The sequence below is a fragment of the Pinus tabuliformis genome, chromosome X (assembly GCF_031772625.1).
Source record: "Pinus tabuliformis cultivar Carrire ecotype Pingquan chromosome X, CPIR1, whole genome shotgun sequence".
Lineage (NCBI taxonomy): Eukaryota > Viridiplantae > Streptophyta > Pinopsida > Pinales > Pinaceae > Pinus > Pinus tabuliformis.
The window spans coordinates 762,478,901-762,498,179 of record NC_142308.1 but is presented as its reverse complement, the minus strand read 5'-3'; the positions used below and the strand labels follow the sequence as shown (position 1 = coordinate 762,498,179).

General features: G+C 36.6%; 1 protein-coding gene and 2 pseudogenes across 1 annotated transcript; all 3 read left to right on the top strand.

Moving 5' to 3' along the window:
* The first annotated feature begins 8,331 nt into the window (after window positions 1–8,331).
* LOC149142092 (uncharacterized) lies at window positions 8,332–9,523 on the top strand. Its single transcript, XM_089451404.1, has 2 exons — window positions 8,332–8,461; window positions 8,649–9,523. Exons 1-2 carry the CDS (start codon window positions 8,332–8,334, stop codon window positions 9,521–9,523), a joined length of 1,005 nt encoding a protein of 334 aa, XP_089307530.1.
* A 5,255-nt stretch (window positions 9,524–14,778) lies between these two features.
* LOC149142091 (coatomer subunit beta-1 pseudogene) lies at window positions 14,779–15,393 on the top strand (annotated as a pseudogene).
* A 1,587-nt stretch (window positions 15,394–16,980) lies between these two features.
* LOC149142090 (uncharacterized) lies at window positions 16,981–18,145 on the top strand (annotated as a pseudogene).
* Window positions 18,146–19,279: the final 1,134 nt, after the last annotated feature.

The window sequence follows — 19,279 nt, the reverse complement described above, 5'->3', positions numbered from 1 at the left end:
ATTCAATGCCAGATCGCCGCCAGGGAATAAATGGCAGGGTTAACACAGGAATTCATTCAATGTTCCGTCCAAGTTGTTGGCTCGACTGCAACGAGCAGTTATGGCGTTCGAGGATCGAGGTTATGATGCGGTGGTTAAGAAAGGTGGTGGGAGGGCTCGGCATAAGCTGGTTCATGCTCAGCACTTGGTATTTGGTGTTCAGGCTCTCGCCTGGTCTTTGGCTCTCCGGGAAACAATACCTGCCATCCCTCTATCTGCTGGATGCAATTTCAAGCCTGAAAGGCGAGGGGGATGCGAATTTAAGTGTGTTGGGTGCCGTCCGCTCGCCTCTGTGTCAATTCCGCCTCCCTATCTCGCACTGCTCCTTACCCACGGTGCTTCTGCAAAAATGGTCAGGCCTCGACAGCGCCTGCTCAGCCGTCGAGGCTCTGCCCGGGGAGGGTCCTCTCGGCCTCCAGCTGAAGAACCTCACTCCCATTACTGTTGCTGCTGTTGCCATCGTATTCCTGAAGCCAATCCCATCCAAGCCAGCCAATTCATGGACTCTAGCAGCCCAGATTCTGACATAGCACCTTCGCCTACCTTTGGTTCAGCCATTTTTACCTTCAGTAGCTCGATGGACAGACCCCATATCAATGCCCACGTTTCGGTACTTTTCCTGGAGGAATCTCAGGCTGATAGCGACAGGCATCGCAGCAAAGGGAAGCACCAGGGCGAGAGTTCAGAATTTGTCAAGGCAATGCCAGCGAAGGATGAAAAACATGCCCCCAACCTTCCTCAGCCTCAGGAAGTGTCGACATCCAAGGGGGACGATGTCAACCTGGATCCCTACCCTTCTGCAGAGGAAATGGAAAAATTTGGTTGGTGCTCGGTGGTCGAGGAGGAGCCAGATGAGTAGCTGGCCAAGCATCACCTACTCCTGCGACACTCAGGTTTTGCTTCGACTTTCGGTTTCTGTTATGTGGTCTTACTACCTGTTCTTGTTATGGTTTTTGTGGCCCCTGCGTGGGATGAACACTTATGGTCCAAAGCCCCTGCGTGGGTTACCTAGTCTGAACTGGTTGCTTTTTTTGGAAGTCAAAGAACCCCTACGTGGGATGTTTTGTTTAGTCATGGTGCCCCTGCGAGGGCTGCCCTTATGATCCCTCACAATCCAGAGTGCCAAGGTTTGGCCTCCGGTGAAAAAACTCTATGATTGTAATGTTTTTCCTGTTCCTGTAAATAATAGATTAGTTTTTAACAAGAAAAAAGAATAAATTAAAAACAATTGTTTTTAATTTGTTATTTACAAAAAAAACTAACTTCATTTTAGATTTTAATAAAAGATTTGATGATGTTACAACTTAACAAAATCTCAACGTAAATAAAAAATTAAAAAATATTTATGTTTTTGAATTTGTTGTTTAAAAAAAAAAAAAAATTTATTTTAATATTTTCTTTTTAAAATTTGTTGTTTTAAAAAAATTCAAAAATAAAAAAAAAAATAAAAAAAAATTAAAAAATAAAAAATAAAAAAAATAAGAAATAAAAGTTCACAAAATTCACACAGCTTTGCAAATAAAAAATAGGATACTTGGAAACACATTTCGAAAATCGATTGGAGGATTCTCAAGACGATAATTATTTCTGATAGCTTTTAGTTGGCATCACATCTTTCTGTTCTATGCTTTATGATGCACTAATATGCAGGACAAAATTGCCACGCACATGAATTATCTGACACAAACAGGGAGTATTATTTTTCACGGTTGTTTTTAAGATTGGATTGAAATTGATATCATGAATTGAGTTACTTTCAACTCTTTGATTTTTCCTAAATTTGTTTTATTTGGTATGAAATTTTTGCGTAAGAATCATGAAGAAAATGCGTAATTCTTCTTGAACAAACTTATGTTTTCCTTCTGCCAAGGTTTTTACAGGTTACAGGATAACAAAGTGATCATTCAGGAGATTACATTGTGATGACAATTAGTCTTCCAAAGACTAAATTCATGAAAAATTCTGAAGACAAATCCATCTCCACAACCACTACCTTCCACCTCCCTTTCTGAAAAAGATTTTGAATTCCACCAATCATACATGAATAAGGCGTGACACTTTCATATCCATTTTTCACAGCAAGAGTTCTGATTCATACATCATGCATTTCCTTACATCCATCCATTTTCCTTGTCATTACCATTCCCCTTCATTTCCGCCAATAAAACCCTGCTTGAGTCAAAGTCCTAGAGTCTAAGTATCATTGAACAAACACCTAGAGGCTTGCATGCCTTAATGGAAAGTACTCTTGCCAATGAACAATGGGAGTACATTAATATCCCTTGTCCGTTGGATCTTGTAGGTGACTCGACTACGACAAATTTATTCGTACCTACCAAGATGTGTTCGGCATCCTGAATCCCATTGGAATCAATGGTGGGAGCTCTTGTGTTGGCTAGGGGCATTCATTAATGGCCACTAAGTCAACAACTTCTTGCTGTGTTCGACATCGACACATTTAATCACATAGTAAGATTTGTGCCATCGAGCGTTGAAGACTTGGAGACCCATATTTTGTAGCAGATGAAACCAATTTCTTTTCATTGTTTTTCAGTTTTTCATCACTTGAGGACAAGTCAATCAATAAGGTTGGGAGGGAAATGTAACTTATATACTTTGTATACCTTCCAAGCCTTATAGATTTTCATCCATATTTAGCAGACTCATCGGATTCATCATCCAGCAACAGATACAACTTTCAGCCATGTTCAGCAGACTCCTCAGATTCATCATCTAGTAGCAGAGGATCCAGCAGCTGATACGACAATACAGCTCCATCTTTCATCCACAACTTGAAGAAAAAGCTTCAGAGTAGAATTGTGGCAGCTGGACATGCATGATTCATCCACCATTTTCCCAACCAAGTAAAGAAGACTACGAACAACAGTTTTTGCAGCCACATGTGCACAACTCTCATCCATTTTTGGAAGGGTAAGTTAAGGTATGATATTTTCTAACTTTTAACCATTAAATTCCTTGAAAAGTTAGGATAATAATTTTTGGAAAAACTTCACTTCCTTTCCCCTTCTTTTCCCCATTTCACATAACTGCCCAAACCATCCGTTTAAGGGGAAGGATACATTTACATACATGCTTTGTCACATTCATATCCACAATCATATATCACATTCTAAACCCCACGTACCTTCAAAATATATTCACTATTACATGAGCATACAAATGGCTTTGTCAAAAGTATTTAAAAGTTAATTGGATGCCAAAACAATCATGGTTGTTACACAAGAAACAACCATGACGCATTCCAACAAAAATACTTTGCCATTATTACATGAGCATACAAATGGCTTTGACAAAAGTATTTAAAAGTTAATTGGATGCCAACACAATCATGGTTGTTACACAAGAACCAACCATGATGCATTCCAACAAAAATACTCTGCAATAAAAATCACATTATCAATATGCAAAGATCATACATTGAATGCAACAAACAAAATATGGTTGAAACACAAGAACCAACCAAGTTGTAGTTCATCAAAATAACGCTTTGCAAAAGTTATGTAAATGATATCATGCAGAGTTTAAGCCAAAGCTCAAAAAGTAATGTAATAGATTGCATGAGGACATGCAATACCTTGAGTTTGGGGGACATGTTGGGCCTCAAAATAGTCCCTATTTTCACTTGATTATTCACCAATACCTTCACATTTTACCTTCATATCACCTCCATTCCACCTCCATATCATTCCATTTACTTCATTATTGGGTTATAACTATGCTTTTCCAAAGTTTATTAAATCTTAACATTTTTAAGTGAATTTATGGCTAAACTTTAGAAAATAATATGCTTATACTTATACCTAACAATTAGAATGAGTTTGTTGACATGTGTAGGTACAAAGGAAGCTTCCAAGGCATCTTTATGTGGCCTTGAATGATCAAACTCGAATTTGATAAGATAAGCCTCATGGAAAAGATCATGATCTCATGGAGAAGATCATGGGCCTCATGGAGGAAATCATGGAGGATAGGGTTATGTGTTTAGATGCTTGAGAAATATATGGAACTAAAAGAGAGAATAGTGGATCACCATTATGAGTTTGTTATCTCATCTCATTGTATAAATAGGAGTACCTCCTCCATTCCAAAGAGAGGACTCTTAGAGCATTGTATCCAACTTATGATGGAATAGAATAAAGCTTCATTTTGCATATATTTCTATTATGTAGTTATAGATATAAGTTGTACATATATTTCCATTATGTAGTTTTAGATATAAGTTGCTTTAATGTAGTATATGGAATAGCTTGTTACTTTGTTCTTAGGAGAATTGAGCCCACTCTAGAAGGATCAAAGGAACATGTTATTTCATATTAGATATTATTTCATTTAATTGCTTAGATGTTTGATGTTTGAGGATTTGTTTGTGATTGATGAATGAGTTTTAAATTAGAATCTTATCAACACATGAGAGAACAACCAAGGGTCTAAGTTAGGCTCTCTCTCTATTTGATTTGCATGATAATTGAAATTCATTCTTTTGTTTTTATGTTTCAAGTATCATATGAGGAGATAACCAAGAGTCTAAGTTAGGCTCTCTCTCCATTGATTTATATGGTAATTGAAATTCATTCTTTTGTGCTTTTATGTTTCAAGTCATTTCATTTCTTATGCTTATGAATGAATCTTAGTTTAGTTTGGATTAGTACATGAGAGGACAATCAAGAGACTAAGTTAGTATCTCTCTCTACTTGAATCTGAACAATAATTAAGTTCATTCTCTTGTCTTCATTTCAAGTTTTTAGTTTCATGTAATCAATGATTTCTCTATGATACTATAGGGAAGGACAACCACGACCTCCTAAGTTAGGAGCCTCTTCCCTTGGATATTATATTGAATCATAAATAATTTAGCTAGACATAGAGTTAGTTGCCTACTCTTGCATATATATTGCTGGCACCATCACAAGCTTACGAGTTTCCCTGGTTGATAATTTAATGCAGCAATTTAAGCCCAATAAATTGCCCAACATTTTGGCGCCGTTGCTGGGGATGGTGCTAAGGGATTAGGCATTAGGAATTTAATTTAGTACTAGTATTTTTCTTTAGACAAAATAATTTGTGAAACCTGGTGACAACAGGCTCTTCACAAAGGAGTTTAAGTTTGAGTTTTCTTATGTTTTAGTATTTAGTTAGTTTTAAATTCAATCCTTTTTGAAACCCCCCTGCATAAATAAACACAAATCAATTGATTAGTATGCTCTCTTCCTGCGCTTCGTGCGATCAGGAAGATCAGAAAATCTATTGATTTTGTTAAAATAAACATACTCTTGCTGGAGAACTAATTTGCAAAAAGACAATAAAGAATTTTGTGAATGAAAAAAAAACATCTTTAAATTTTTTAGATGAAATTTAGTTTTTTAGTTTTAGATTTAAAAAATAAAAAATTTTAGTTTTTAATTTTAGATTTAAAAAAAAAACAAACAAAAAAAATCCATAAAATAATAATAATATATGTATCAAATATACAAATATTATTATTAAAGAAAAAAAAATTAACCATTTTCTTTGTTTTTGTTTTTTTAGATATTTAAAAAAATTAACTTTTTTTGTTTTTTTAGATATTTAAAAAAAATGAAAAACATTAATAAAAAAAATAAAAAATAAAAAAAATTAACCATTTTTTGTTTGTTTGTTGTTTTTTTAGATATTTAAAAAAAAACTAAAAAAAAAATTTAACCATTTTTGTTTTTTAGATATTTAAAAAAAAATATATAAAAAATACAAAACACTAAATAAAAACCACTGAATTCGATCAAATGGCCCGAGAATGGGACTGGGACAATTTTATCTTGTTGCAGGCGTTCATGGCTATTGCGGCGCATCATTTCTCCGTGACATGCCTGTGTGGAACGCAGGAGAGCTGATTTTCCTTGCGATTTTGCACATGAGGCTAGCCGAGGCCTTGGATTATTGGGTACATCGTGCGTTTCACATTGTGGATATCCATCTGAATCTGCGACCAATTTTCCAAACTGCCATTTCCATATCTGACTAAGAAGGCCCCCAATCCATCCAGTGCGCCGGCAATTCTTCTTAGACAAAATGGAGAAATCATGCAGTCTGCTGATCCACTTCGACAAGGGGAACCCGGCCATGGCGAACGAGATCAAAGAATCCCTGGATGGCAATGACGTCGAGCGCAAGATTGAGGCTCTAAAGAAGGCCATAATGCTCCTCTTGAACGGAGACACTCTCCCGCAACTCTTCATCACCATAGTCAGATATGTTCTTCCCTTAGAAGACCATACGATACAGAAATTGCTCCTCCTGTATTTGGAGATCGTTGAGAAAAATGATACCAAGGGCAAGGTCCTGCCTGAAATGATCCTCATTTGCCAAAACCTTGGAAATAATTTGTAGCATCCCAATGAATACATCAGGGGGGTTACCCTCAGGTTTCTGTCTAGGTTAGAAGAGAGCGAGCTGATTGAGCCCTTGGTACCCTCTGTTTTGGCTAATCTAGAGCATCGCCATCCCTACATTAGGCGGAATGCTATTTTGGTGGTAATGGCTATATACAAGTTGCCGCAGGGAGAGCAGCTGCTTGTCGATGTGCCAGAGATGATAGAAACGGCCCTGGCGACAGAGCAGGATTTTTCTGCAAAGTGAAATGCATTCTTGATGTTGTTCAATTGTGCTCAGGAGCATGCGATCGGTTACCTTATTCAGAACCTGGAGGCTGTGCCGAAATGGGGTGATTTGTTGCAGATGGTTGTTCTCGAGTTGATCCGGAAGGTCTGTAGGTCGAATCCTGCGGAGAAGAGGAAATACATCAAAATCATCATTTCGTTGCTGAATTCGTCATCTACAGCTCATTGTACGAGCACATGAATGTGTAATTGATGGAAAATAAAGCAGGTGCAATCCTAGTTCTTGGCAGGGACCTTGTAAGTAGTCCCGAAACTGATTTATCCACTTCCTTCTGCGATCACATCGCTAGAAACATCAGGATTTCTTCCTGAAAATTTGGGATCTGCGTTATTTTCTCCTAATTTTGTGAAGAAAACAAGGATTTTCATTAACTTCAGAGGATTTTGTGAGGAAGCTGCGGTGACCGAGGCAATAGCAAGCAGTTTCGAATTTCATTGTTATTAAAAACGACTACGTGGTCTTGAATGCCTACGATTTCGCCAGTGACTACATGGTGCACAACGATGGGTTGTACCTAAAATACGACATCTGCTATGTGGAATTTAACCGATGAGGGTTTGCATTTTCTGTTTACAGAATTGTGCCATGAAATTTTGACACCTCTCGATGTACTATCGATGGGGCATTCTCAGATTATACGGTTCTGTTGATTTCCTTTCAGAGAATTCTGCATTGATCTTCCACCGAACACTTATCATTTTCCATCGAACCTGTGGCATGATTATCTTTGGTTTCATTTGCGGGTTTGTGTTGGAACCGCCATTTCAAATAAAAACGAGGCTTAGCGTGCCCCTCAACCAAATCATCTCGTTGAACGTGAAAAGGAAATTAATCTGCCCATGCACCTTGATGATTGAGTTTTCAGGGAGGCGATCCGGCTATTGACATTGCGAGCGGTGGGAGATTTCCCTCCATATCTGGGCTGACAAGGAATATATCTCCATCATTACTGCCGGCGGTTGTGAGCTCTACGGTTGTGAAACATTTTTGCTTACGAGTCTAGTTGCAATCGCAGCAAGAATCGGTTGATCTGGAAGAGTTTCTGGACGATACCCTGTTCAGTTTCCCTTTGGAAGAACAACAATGGGTCGGCAGCTTGTTAGACGAGGCATTCCAGGACGACATTTCGATCCCCTTCCACAATTTCAAAAACGATTATGCACCAGCTTTTTTTGATGAAATAGTGTCGAATCCACAGATCTCCAATGGCGGATCTGCAATAGCAAGTGGAATTCCAAGGCTGTACAAGGAAGTGTAAGTGATGTACAAGGAAGTTCTTCGAATAATAAGAAAAGTAAGAACAATTATAAAAATTTCAAGCAATCTGTTGCCAGTGATTAATCCAGTGAGAATTCGTTCAAAACCATTAAGACATATGATGCCATACATTCTTATTTATATAAGTTTATACGAGTTTGTGTTTTATATGTATGATTTGTGTGAGATTCAATTCAGAAGCAAACCTTGACGCGGCAGTAGAAGGAAACGAGATATATCCCTGTGGAGCAGAAGGAAAATGGCAAGTGGAGGGAAACAAAGTAGTAGAGATAAGGATTATGGAAGATTGGTGCAGATGTGAATAGATGCAGCTTGTAAAAGTAAGGAGACTGTGGAAGTATGGCGGAGACAGAAGCGGACATTGGAAAGAATGCCAAATCATCTTGTAGGCCTGATTTTCAATTTCCTGCTCAAACGCCGCTTACTTACACCGCCGCTACTCGAGGTCTTTCAGCAGAGTGTGGAAGAGGTGAATTTGAAGGGATAAATCTTTGTTGATGTAGAATGGTTGGCATATTTGGGATATTATTGCCATTTGCACCTTGCAAACCTAGCAGACTGCAAGGCGGTGAACAATTTTGTACTCTGGAATCTCGCTGGAATTACAACCTTGGAAGAATTGGATTTATCAAGGTGTTCTAGGGTGACTAATGCAGGTTTAAAGCATCTTCTCACTCTTCCGAACTTGAAAATCTTGAGTATTTCAGAGACTGGAATAAAGGCAGATGGAGTGGCTCGGCTCTCTGTTCTCACATCTCTTATGTCCTTAGACCTGGGTGGCTTACCAGTCACAGACTTGGTGGTTTCTTCATTGCAAGTTCTGACTCAGTTACACCAATTAGTTATGTGGGGTAGCAAGGTTTCTAATGAAGGGACTATTCTCCTGAAAAATTTACCTAAATTGAATTGCCTGAATTTGGCATGGACAAATGTCACTCAACTTCCAGCATTAGTTTCTCTTACATCTTTAAACATGAGCAATTGTACCATTGAATCTATTCTTGATGGATTGGAAGAACCTGAAACATCATTAGTGATGCTACATTTCTCTGGGGCAAGTTTCATAGATGCCTACCATGTGCTTTCTGGCCTTCATGCTCGAAATTTGACTTTTCTGGATCTGTCTCGATCATCTATTAACAATGTATCTTTCCTTGCTGGTATGAAGAGGCTTGAGTGCTTAGATCTCAACTGCACTGGAGTGACAAACTCATCCATGAACTCAGTGGCCGAAATTGGAGCAAATTTAAAACATCTTAACCTAAGTAATACAAGAGTCACTTCTGATGCTTTAGCTATTCTATATCGAAATGTTCCCAAACTTGAATTCATTTCATTATCTCACACCATGGAGGATGACAATGCCATTGCATATTTGGGTCTGATTCCTGCACTGCATAGCATCAGCTTGAGCTTCACGAATATCAAATGTTTCATTCATGGTGGGCCGAGGGTGTGTTTGAAAAAAAACATGGCGTACATGCAGATGAAGGCCGCGGCAGCCGGGATTCTGAGGAGATTTCAGGTTTGAGTGGTAAAAAAATCAATTGGTTGTGCTGACGATATTGCTGCTACTCACCATGAAGCACGGCCTCAATCCACTCCTCACCATGATACTCACTGTGAATTTGGTAAGGCGACCGCCAATGCTTCCCTTGATCTCCGACTCGTCCACTGGTTTTGAGTGAATAATGGCTGATAAAGGATGAATTTTGGTAGAATATATCTATATATCCTTTCTTTTATAATTTATTTTTAGAATTTTTCCTTATTAGGTTTTAATAAAATTTGTTGATTTTCAACTTTAAAAAAATCTCAACTTAAATAACAAATTAACAAATTTATGTTTTTAATTTGTTATTTAAAAAAATAAATAAATAAATAAAGAAAATCAATATAAATAATAAATTAAAAACAATTGTTTTTAATTTGTTATTTACAAAAAAAACTAACTTCATTTTAGATTTTAATAAAAAATTTGATGATGTTACAACTTAACAAAATCTCAACGTAAATAACAAATTAAAAATTATTTATGTTTTTTAATTTGTTGTTTAAAAAAAAAAAATCATTTAGTTTAATATTTTCTTTTTAAAATTTGTTGTTTTAAAAAAATTAAAAAATAAAAAATAAAAAAAATAAGAAATAAAAGTTCACAAAATTCACACAACTTTGCAAATAAAAAATAGGATACTTGGAAACACATTTCAAAAATTGATTGGAGGATTCTCAAGATGATAATTATTTCTGATAGCTTTTAGTTGACATCACATCTTTCTGTTCTATGCTTTATGATGCACTAATATGCAGGACAGGATTGCCACGCACATGAGTTATCTGACACAAACAGGGAGTATTATTTTTCACGGTTGTTTTTAAGATTGGATTGAAATTGATATCATGAATTGAGTTACTTTCAACACTTTGATTTTTCCTAAATCTGTTTTATTTGGTATGAAATTTTTGCATAATAATTATGAAGAAAATGCGCAATTCTTCTTGAACAAACTTATGTTTTCCTTCTGCCAAGGTTTTTACAGGTTACAGGATAACAAAGTGATCATTCAGGAGATTACATTGTGATGACAATTAGTCTTCCAAAGACTAAATTCATGAAAAATTCTGAAGACAAATCCATCTCCACAACCACTACCTTCCACCTCCCTTTTTGAAAAAGATTTTGAATTCCACCAATCGTACATCCATAAGGCGTGACACTTCCATATCCATTTTTCACAGCAAGAGTTCTTATTCATACATCATGCATTTCCTTACATCCATCCATTTTCCTTGTCATTACCATTCCCCTTCATTTCTGCCAATAAAACCCTGCTTGAGTCAAAGTCCTAGAGTCTAAGTATCATTGAACAAACACCTAGAGGCTTGCATGCCTTAATGGCAAGTACTCTTGCCAATGAACAATGGGAGTACATTAATATCCCTTGTCCATTGGATCTTGTAGGTGAATCGACTACGACAAATTTATTCGTACCTACCAAGATGTGTTCAGCATCCTGACTCCCATTGGAATCAATGGTGGGAGCTCTTGTGTTGGCTAGGGGCATTCATTAACGGCCACTAAGTCAACAACTTCTTGATGTGTTCGACATCGACACATTTAATCACATAGTAAGATTTGTGCCATCGAGCGTTGAAGACTTGAAGACCCATATTTTGTAGCAGATGAAACCAATTTCTTTTCATTGTTTTTCAGTTTGTCATCACTTGAGGACAAGTCAATCAATAAGGTTGGGAGGGAAATGTAACTTATATACTTTGTATACCTTCCAAGCCTTATAGATTTTCATCCATATTTAGCAGACTCATCGGATTCATCATCCAGCAGCAGATACAACTTTCAGCCATGTTCAGCAGACTCCTCAGATTCATCATCTAGTAGCAGAGGATCCAGCAGCCGATACGACAATACAGCTCCATCTTTCATCCACAACTTGAAGAAAAAGCTTCAGAGCAGAATTGTGGCAGCTGGACATGCATGATTCATCCACCATTTTCCCAACCAAGTAAAGAAGACTACGAACAACAGTTTTTGCAGCCACATGTGCACAACTCTCATCCATTTTTGGAAGGGTAAGTTAAGGTATGATATTTTCTAACTTTTAACCATTAAATTCCTTGAAAAGTTAGGATAATAATTTTTGGAAAAACTTCACTTCCTTTCCCCTTCTTTTCCCCATTTCACATAACTGCCCAAACCATCCGTTTAAGGGGAAGGATACATTTACATACATGCTTTGTCACATTCATATCCACAATCATATATCACATTCTAAACCCCACATACCTTCAAAATATATTCACTATTACATGAGCATACAAATGGCTTTGTCAAAAGTATTTAAAAGTTAATTGGATGCCAAAACAATCATGGTTGTTACACAAGAACCAACCATGACGCATTCCAACAAAAATACTCTGCCATTATTACATGAGCATACAAATGGCTTTGACAAAAGTATTTAAAAGTTAATTGGATGCCAACACAATCATGGTTGTTACACAAGAACCAACCATGATGCATTCCAACAAAAATACTCTGCAATAAAAATCACATTATCAATATGCAAAGATCATACATTGAATGCAACAAACAAAATATGGTTGAAACACAAGAACCAACCAAGTTGTAGTTCATCAAAATAACGCTTTGCAAAAGTTATGTAAATGATATCATGCAGAGTTTAAGCCAAAGCTCAAAAAGTAATGTAATAGATTGCATGAGGACATGCAATACCTTGAGTTTGGGGGAGATGTTGGGCCTCAAAATAGTCCCTATTTTCACTCGATTATTCACCAATACCTTCACATTTTACCTTCATGTCACCTCCATTCCACCTCCATATCATTCCATTTACCTCATTATTGGGCTATAACTATTCTTTTCCAAATTTTATTAATTCTTAACATTTTTAAGTGAATTTATGGCTAAACTTTAGAAAATAATATGCTTATACTTATACCTAACAATTAGAATGAGTTTGTTGACATGTGTAGGTACAAAGGAAGCTTCCAAGGCATCTTTATGTGGCCTTGAATGATCAAATTCGAATTTGATAAGATAAGCCTCATGGAAAATATCATGATCTCATGGAGAAGATCATGGGCCTCATGGAGGAAATCATGGAGGATAGGGTTATGTGTTTAGATGCTTGAGAAATATATGGAACTAAAAGAGAGAATAGTGGATCACCATTATGAGTTTGTTATCTCATCTCATTGTATAAATAGGAGTACCTCCTCCATTCCAAAGAGAGGACTCTTAGAGCATTGTATCCAACTTATGATGGAATAGAATAGAGCTTCATTTTGCATATATTTCTATTATGTAGTTATAGATATAAGTTGTACATATATTTCCATTATGTAGTTTTAGATATAAGTTGCTTTAATGTAGTATATGGAATAGCTTGTTACTTTGTTCTTAGGAGAATTGAGCTCACTCTAGAAGGATCAAAGCAACATGTTATTTCATATTAGATCTTATTTCATTTAATTGCTTAGATGTTTGATGTTTGAGGATTTGTTTGTGATTGATGAATGTGTTTTAAATTAGAATCTTATCAACACATGAGAGAACAACCAAGGGTCTAAGTTAGGCTCTCTCTCTATTTGATTTGCATGATAATTGAAATTCATTCTTTTGTTTTTATGTTTCAAGTATCATATGAGGAGATAACCAAGAGTCTAAGTTAGGCTCTCTCTCCATTGATTTATATGGTAATTGAAATTCATTCTTTTGTGCTTTTATGTTTCAAGTCATTTCATTTCTTATGCTTATGAATGAATCTTAGTTTAGTTTGGATTAGTACATGAGAGGACAATCAAGAGACTAAGTTAGTCTCTCTCTCTACTTGAATCTGAACAATAATTAAGTTCATTCTCTTGTCTTCATTTCAAGTTTTTAGTTTCATGTAATCAATGATTTCTCTATGATACAGTAGGGAAGGACAACCAGGACCTCCTAAGTTAGGAGCCTCTTCCCTTGCATATTACATTGAATCATAAATAATTTAGCTAGACATAGAGTTAGTTGCCTACTCTTGCATATATATTGCTGGCACCATCACAAGCTTACGAGTTTCCCTGGTTGATAATTTAATGCAGCAATTTAAGCCCAATAAATTGCCCAACATTTTGGCGCCATTGCCGGGGATGGTGCTAAGGGATTAGGCATTAGGAATTTAATTCAGTACTAGTATTTTTCTTTAGACAAAATAATTTGTGAAACCTGGTGACAACAGACTCTTCACAAAGGAGTTTAAGTTTGAGTTTTCTTGTGTTTTAGTATTTAGTTAGTTTTAAATTCAATCCTTTTTGAAACCCCCCCTGCATAAATAAACACAAATCAATCGATTAGTATGGTCTCTTCCTGCGCTTCGTGCGATCAGGAAGATCAGAAAATCTATTGATTTTGTTCAAATAAACATACTCTTGCTGGAGAACTAATTTGCAAAAAGACAATAAAGAATTTTGTGAATGAAAAAAAAAACATCTTTAAATTTTTTAGATGAAATTTAGTTTTTTAGTTTTAGATTTAAAAAATAAAAAAATTTAGTTTTTAATTTTAGATTTAAAAAAAAAAAAAAAACAAACAAAAAAAATCCATAAAATAATAATAATATATGTATCAAATATACACATATTATTATTAAAGAAAAAAAATTAACCATTTTCTTTGTTTTTGTTTTTTTAGATATTTAAAAAAATTAACTTTTTTTGTTTTTTTAGATATTTAAAAAAAATGAAAAACATTAATAAAAAAATAAAAAATAAAAAAAATTAACCATTTTTTGTTTGTTTGTTGTTTTTTTAGATATTTAAAAAAAAAACTAAAAAAAAAAAAATTAACCATTTTTGTTTTTTAGATATTTAAAAAAAATATATAAAAAATGAAAAACATTAAATAAAAACCACTGAATTCAATCAAATGGACCGAGAATGGGACTGGGACAATTTTATCTTGTTGCAGGCATTTATGGCTATTGCGGCACATCATTTCTCCGTGACATGCCTGCGTGGAACGCAGGAGAGCTGATTTTCCTTGCGATTTTGCACATGAGGCTAGCCGAGGCCTTGGATTATTGGGTACATCATGCGTTTCACATTGTGGATATCCATCTGAATCTGCGACCGATTTTCCAAACTGCCATTTCCATATCTGACCAAGAAGGCCCCCAATCCATCCATTGCGCCGACAATTCTTCTTAGACAAAAATGGAGAAATCATGCAGTCTGTTGATCCACTTCGACAAGGAGAACCCGGCCATGGCGAACGAGATCAAAGAATCCCTGGACGACAATGACGTCGAGCGCAAGATTGAGGCTCTAAAGAAGGCCATAATGCTCCTCTTGAATGGAGACACTCTCTTGCAGCTCTTCATCACCATAGTCAAATATGTTATTCCCTTAGAAGACCATACGATACAGAAATTGCTCCTCCTGTATTTGGATATCGTTGAGAAAACTGATACCAAGGGCAAGGTCCTGCCTGAAATGATCCTCATTTGCCAAAACCTCGGAAATAATTTGCAGCATCCCAATGAATACATCAGGGGGGTTACCCTCAGGTTTCTGTCTAGGTTAGAAGAGAGCGAGCTGATTGAGCCCATGGTACCCTCTGTTTTGGCTAATCTAGAGCATCGCCATCCCTACATTAGGCGGAATGCTATTTTGGCGGTAATGGCTATATACCAGTTGCCACAGGGAGAGGAGCTGCTTGTCGATGTGCCAGAGATGATAGAAACGGCCCTGGTGACAGAGCAGGATTTTTCTGCAAAGCGAAATGCGTTCTTGATGTTGTTCAATTGCGCTCAGGAGCGTGTGATCGGTTACCTTATTCAGAACCTGGAGGCCATGCCGAAATGGGGTGATTTGTTGTAGATGGTTGTTCTCGAGTTGATCCGGAAGGTCTGCAGGTCGAATCCTGCGGAGAAGAGGAAATACATCAAAATCATCATTTCGTTGCTGAATTCGTCATCTACAGCTCATTGTACGAGCACATGAATGTGTAATTGATGGAAAATAAAGCAGGTGCAATCCTAGTTCTTGGCAGGGACCTTGTAAGTAGTCCCGAAACTGATTTATCCACTTCCTCCTGCGATCACATCACCAGAAACATCAGGATTTCTTCCTGAAAATTTGGGATCTGCGTTATTTTCTCCTGATTTTGCAAAGAAAACAAGGATTTTCATTAACTTCAGTGGATTTTGTGAGGAAGCTGCCGTGACAGAGGCAGTAGCAAGCGGTTTCGAATTTCATTGTTATTAAAAACGACTACGTGGTCTTGAATGCCTACGATTTCGCCAGTGACTACGTGGTGCACAACGATGGATTGTACCTAAAATACGACATCTGCTATGTGGAATTTAACCGATGAGGGTTTGCATTTTCTGTTTACAGAATTGTGCCATGAAATTTTGACACCTCTCGATGTACTGTCGATGGGGCATTCTCAGATTATACGGTTCTATTGATTTCCTTTCAGAGAATTCTGCATTGATCTTCCGCCGAACACTTATCATTTTCCATCGAACCTACGACATGATTATCTTTGATTTCATTTGAGGGTTTGTGTTGGAACCGCCATTTCAAATAAAAACGAGGCTTAGCGTGCCCCTCAACCAAATCATCTCGTTGAATGTGAAAAGGAAATTAATCTGCCCGTGCACCTTGATGATTGAGTTTTCAGGGAGGTGATCCGGCTATTGACATTGCGAGCGGTGGGAGATTGCCCTCCATATCTGGGCTGACAAGGTATATATCTCCATCATTACTGCCGGCGGTTGTGAGCTCTACGGTTGTGAAACATTTTTCCTTACGAGTCTAGTTGCAATCGCAGCAAGAATCGATTGATCGGGAAGAGTTTCTGGATGATACCCTGTTCAATTTCCCTTTGGAATAACAACAATGGGTCGGCAGCCTGTTAGACGAGGCATTCCTGGACGACATTTCGATCCCCTTCCACGATTTCAGAAACGATTATGCACCAGATTTTGTTGATGAAATAGTGTTGAATCCGTAGATCTCCAATGGCGGTTCTGCAACAGCAAGTGGAATTCCAAGGCTGTACAAGGAAGTGTAAGTGATGTACAAGGAAGTTCTTCGAATAATAAGCAAAGTAAGAACAATTATAAAAATTTCAAGCAATCTGTTGCCAGTGATTAATCCAGTGAGCATTCGTTCAAAACCATCAAGACATATGATTCCATACATTCTTATTTATATAAGTTTATACGAGTTTGTGTTTTATATTTATGATTTATGTGAGATTCAATTCGGAAGCAAACCTTGATGCAGTAGTAGAAGGAAACGAGATATATCCCTGTGGAGCAGAAGGAAAATGGCAAGTGGAGGGAAACAAAGTAGTGGAGATAAGGATTATGGCAGATTGGTGCAGATGTGAATAGATGCAGCTTGTAAAAGTAAGGAGACTATGGAAGTATGGCGGAGATAGAAGCAAACATTGGAAAGAATGCCAAATCATCTTGTAGGCCTGATTTTCAATTTCCTGCTCAAACGCCACTTACTTGCACCACCGCTACTCGAGGTCTTTCAGCAGAGTGTGGAAGAGGTGAATTTGAAGGGAGAAATCTTTGTTGACGCAGAATGGTTGGCATATTTGGGAGCTTATCGCCATTTGCGCCTTGCAAACCTAGCAGACTGCAAGGTGGTGAACAATTCTGCACTCTGGAATCTCGCTGGAATTACAACCTTGGAAGAATTGGATTTGTCAAGGTGTTCTAGGGTGACTAATGCAGGTTTAGAGCATCTTCTCTCTCTTCCGAACTTGAAAATCTTGAGTATTTCAGAGACTGGAATAAAGGAAGATGGAGTGGCTCGGCTCTCTGTTCTCACATCTCTTATGTCCTTAGACCTGGGTGGCTTATGAGTCACAAACTTGGTGGTTTCTTCATTGCAAGTTCTGACTCAGTTACACCAATTAGTTATGTGGGGTAGCAAGGTTTCTAATGAAGGGGCTATTCTCGTTAAAACTTTACCTAAATTGAATTGCCTGAATTTGGCATGGACAAATGTCACTCAACTTCCAGCATTAGTTTCTCTTACATCTTTAAACATGAGCAATTGTACCATTGAATCTATTCTTGATGGATTGGAAGAACCTGAAACATCATTAGTGACGCTACATTTCTCTGGGGCAAGTTTCATAGATGCCTACCGTGTGCTTTCTGGCCTTCATGCTCGAAATTTGACTTTTCTGGATCTGTCTCGATCATCTATTAACAATGTATCTTTCCTTGCTGGTATGAAGAGGCTTGAGTGCTTAGATCTCAACTACACTGGAGTGACAGACTCATCCATTAACTCAGTGGCCGAAATTGGAGCAAATTTAAAACATCTTAACCTAAGTAATACAAGAGTCACTTCTGATGCTTTAGCTATTCTATATCGAAATGTTCCCAAACTTGAATTCATTTCATTATCTCACACCATGGAGGATGACAATTCCCTTGCATATTTGGGTCTGATTCCTGCAATGTGTAGCATCAGCTTGAGCTTCACGAATATCAAAGGTTTCATTCATGGCGGGCTGAGGCTGTGTTTGAAAAAAAACATGGCGTACATGCAGATGAAGGCTGCGGCAGCCGGGATTCTGAGGAGATTTCAGGTTTGAGTGGTAAAAAAATCAAATGGTTGTGCCGACGATATCGCTGCTACTCACCATGAAGCACGGCCTCAATCCACTCCTCAGCATGATACTCACTGTGAATTTGGTAAGGCGACCGCCAACGCTGCCCTTGATCTCCGACTCGTCCACTGGTTTTGAGTGAATAATGGCCGATAAAAGATGAATTTTGGCAGAATATATCTATATATCCTTTCTTTTATAATTTATTTTTAGAATTTTTCCTTATTAGGTTTTAATAAAAAATTTGTTGATTTTCAACTTTAAAAAAATCTCAACTTAAATAACAAATTAACAAATTTATGTTTTTAATTTTTTATTTAAAAAAATCTAAATAAATAAAGAAAATCAATATAAATAATAAATTAAAAACAATTGTTTTTCATTTGTTATTTACAAAAAAAACTAACTTCATTTTAGATTTTAATAAAAAATTTGATGGTGTTACAACTTAACAAAATCTCAACGTCAATAACAAATTAAAAAATATTTACGTTTTTTAATTTGTTGTTTAAAAAAAAAAACATTTATTTTAATATTTTCTTTTTAAAATTTGTTGTTTTAAAAAAATTCAAAAATAAAAAAAATAAAAAAAAATAAAGAATAAAAAAAATAAGAAATAAAAGTTCACAAAATTCACACAGCTTTGCAAATAAAAAATAGGATACTTGGAAACACATTTCGAAAATCGATTGGAGGATTCTCAAGACGATAATTATTTCTGATAGCTTTTAGTTGGCATCACATCTTTCTGTTCTATGCTTTATGATGCACCAATATGCAGGACAGAATTGCCACGCACATGAGTTATCTGACACAAACATGGAGTATTATTTTTCACGGTTGTTTTTAAGATTGGATTGAAATTGATATCATGAATTGAGTTACTTTCAACACTTTGATTTTTCCTAAATCTCTTTTATTTGGTATGAAATTTTTGCGTAAGAATCATGAAGAAAATGCGCAATTCTTCTTGAACAAACTTATGTTTTCCTTCTGCCAAGGTTTTTACAGGTTACAGGATAACAAAGTGATCATTCTGGAGATTACATTGTGATGACAATTAGTCTTCCAAAGACTAAATTCATGAAAAATTTTGAAGACAAATCCATCTCCACAACC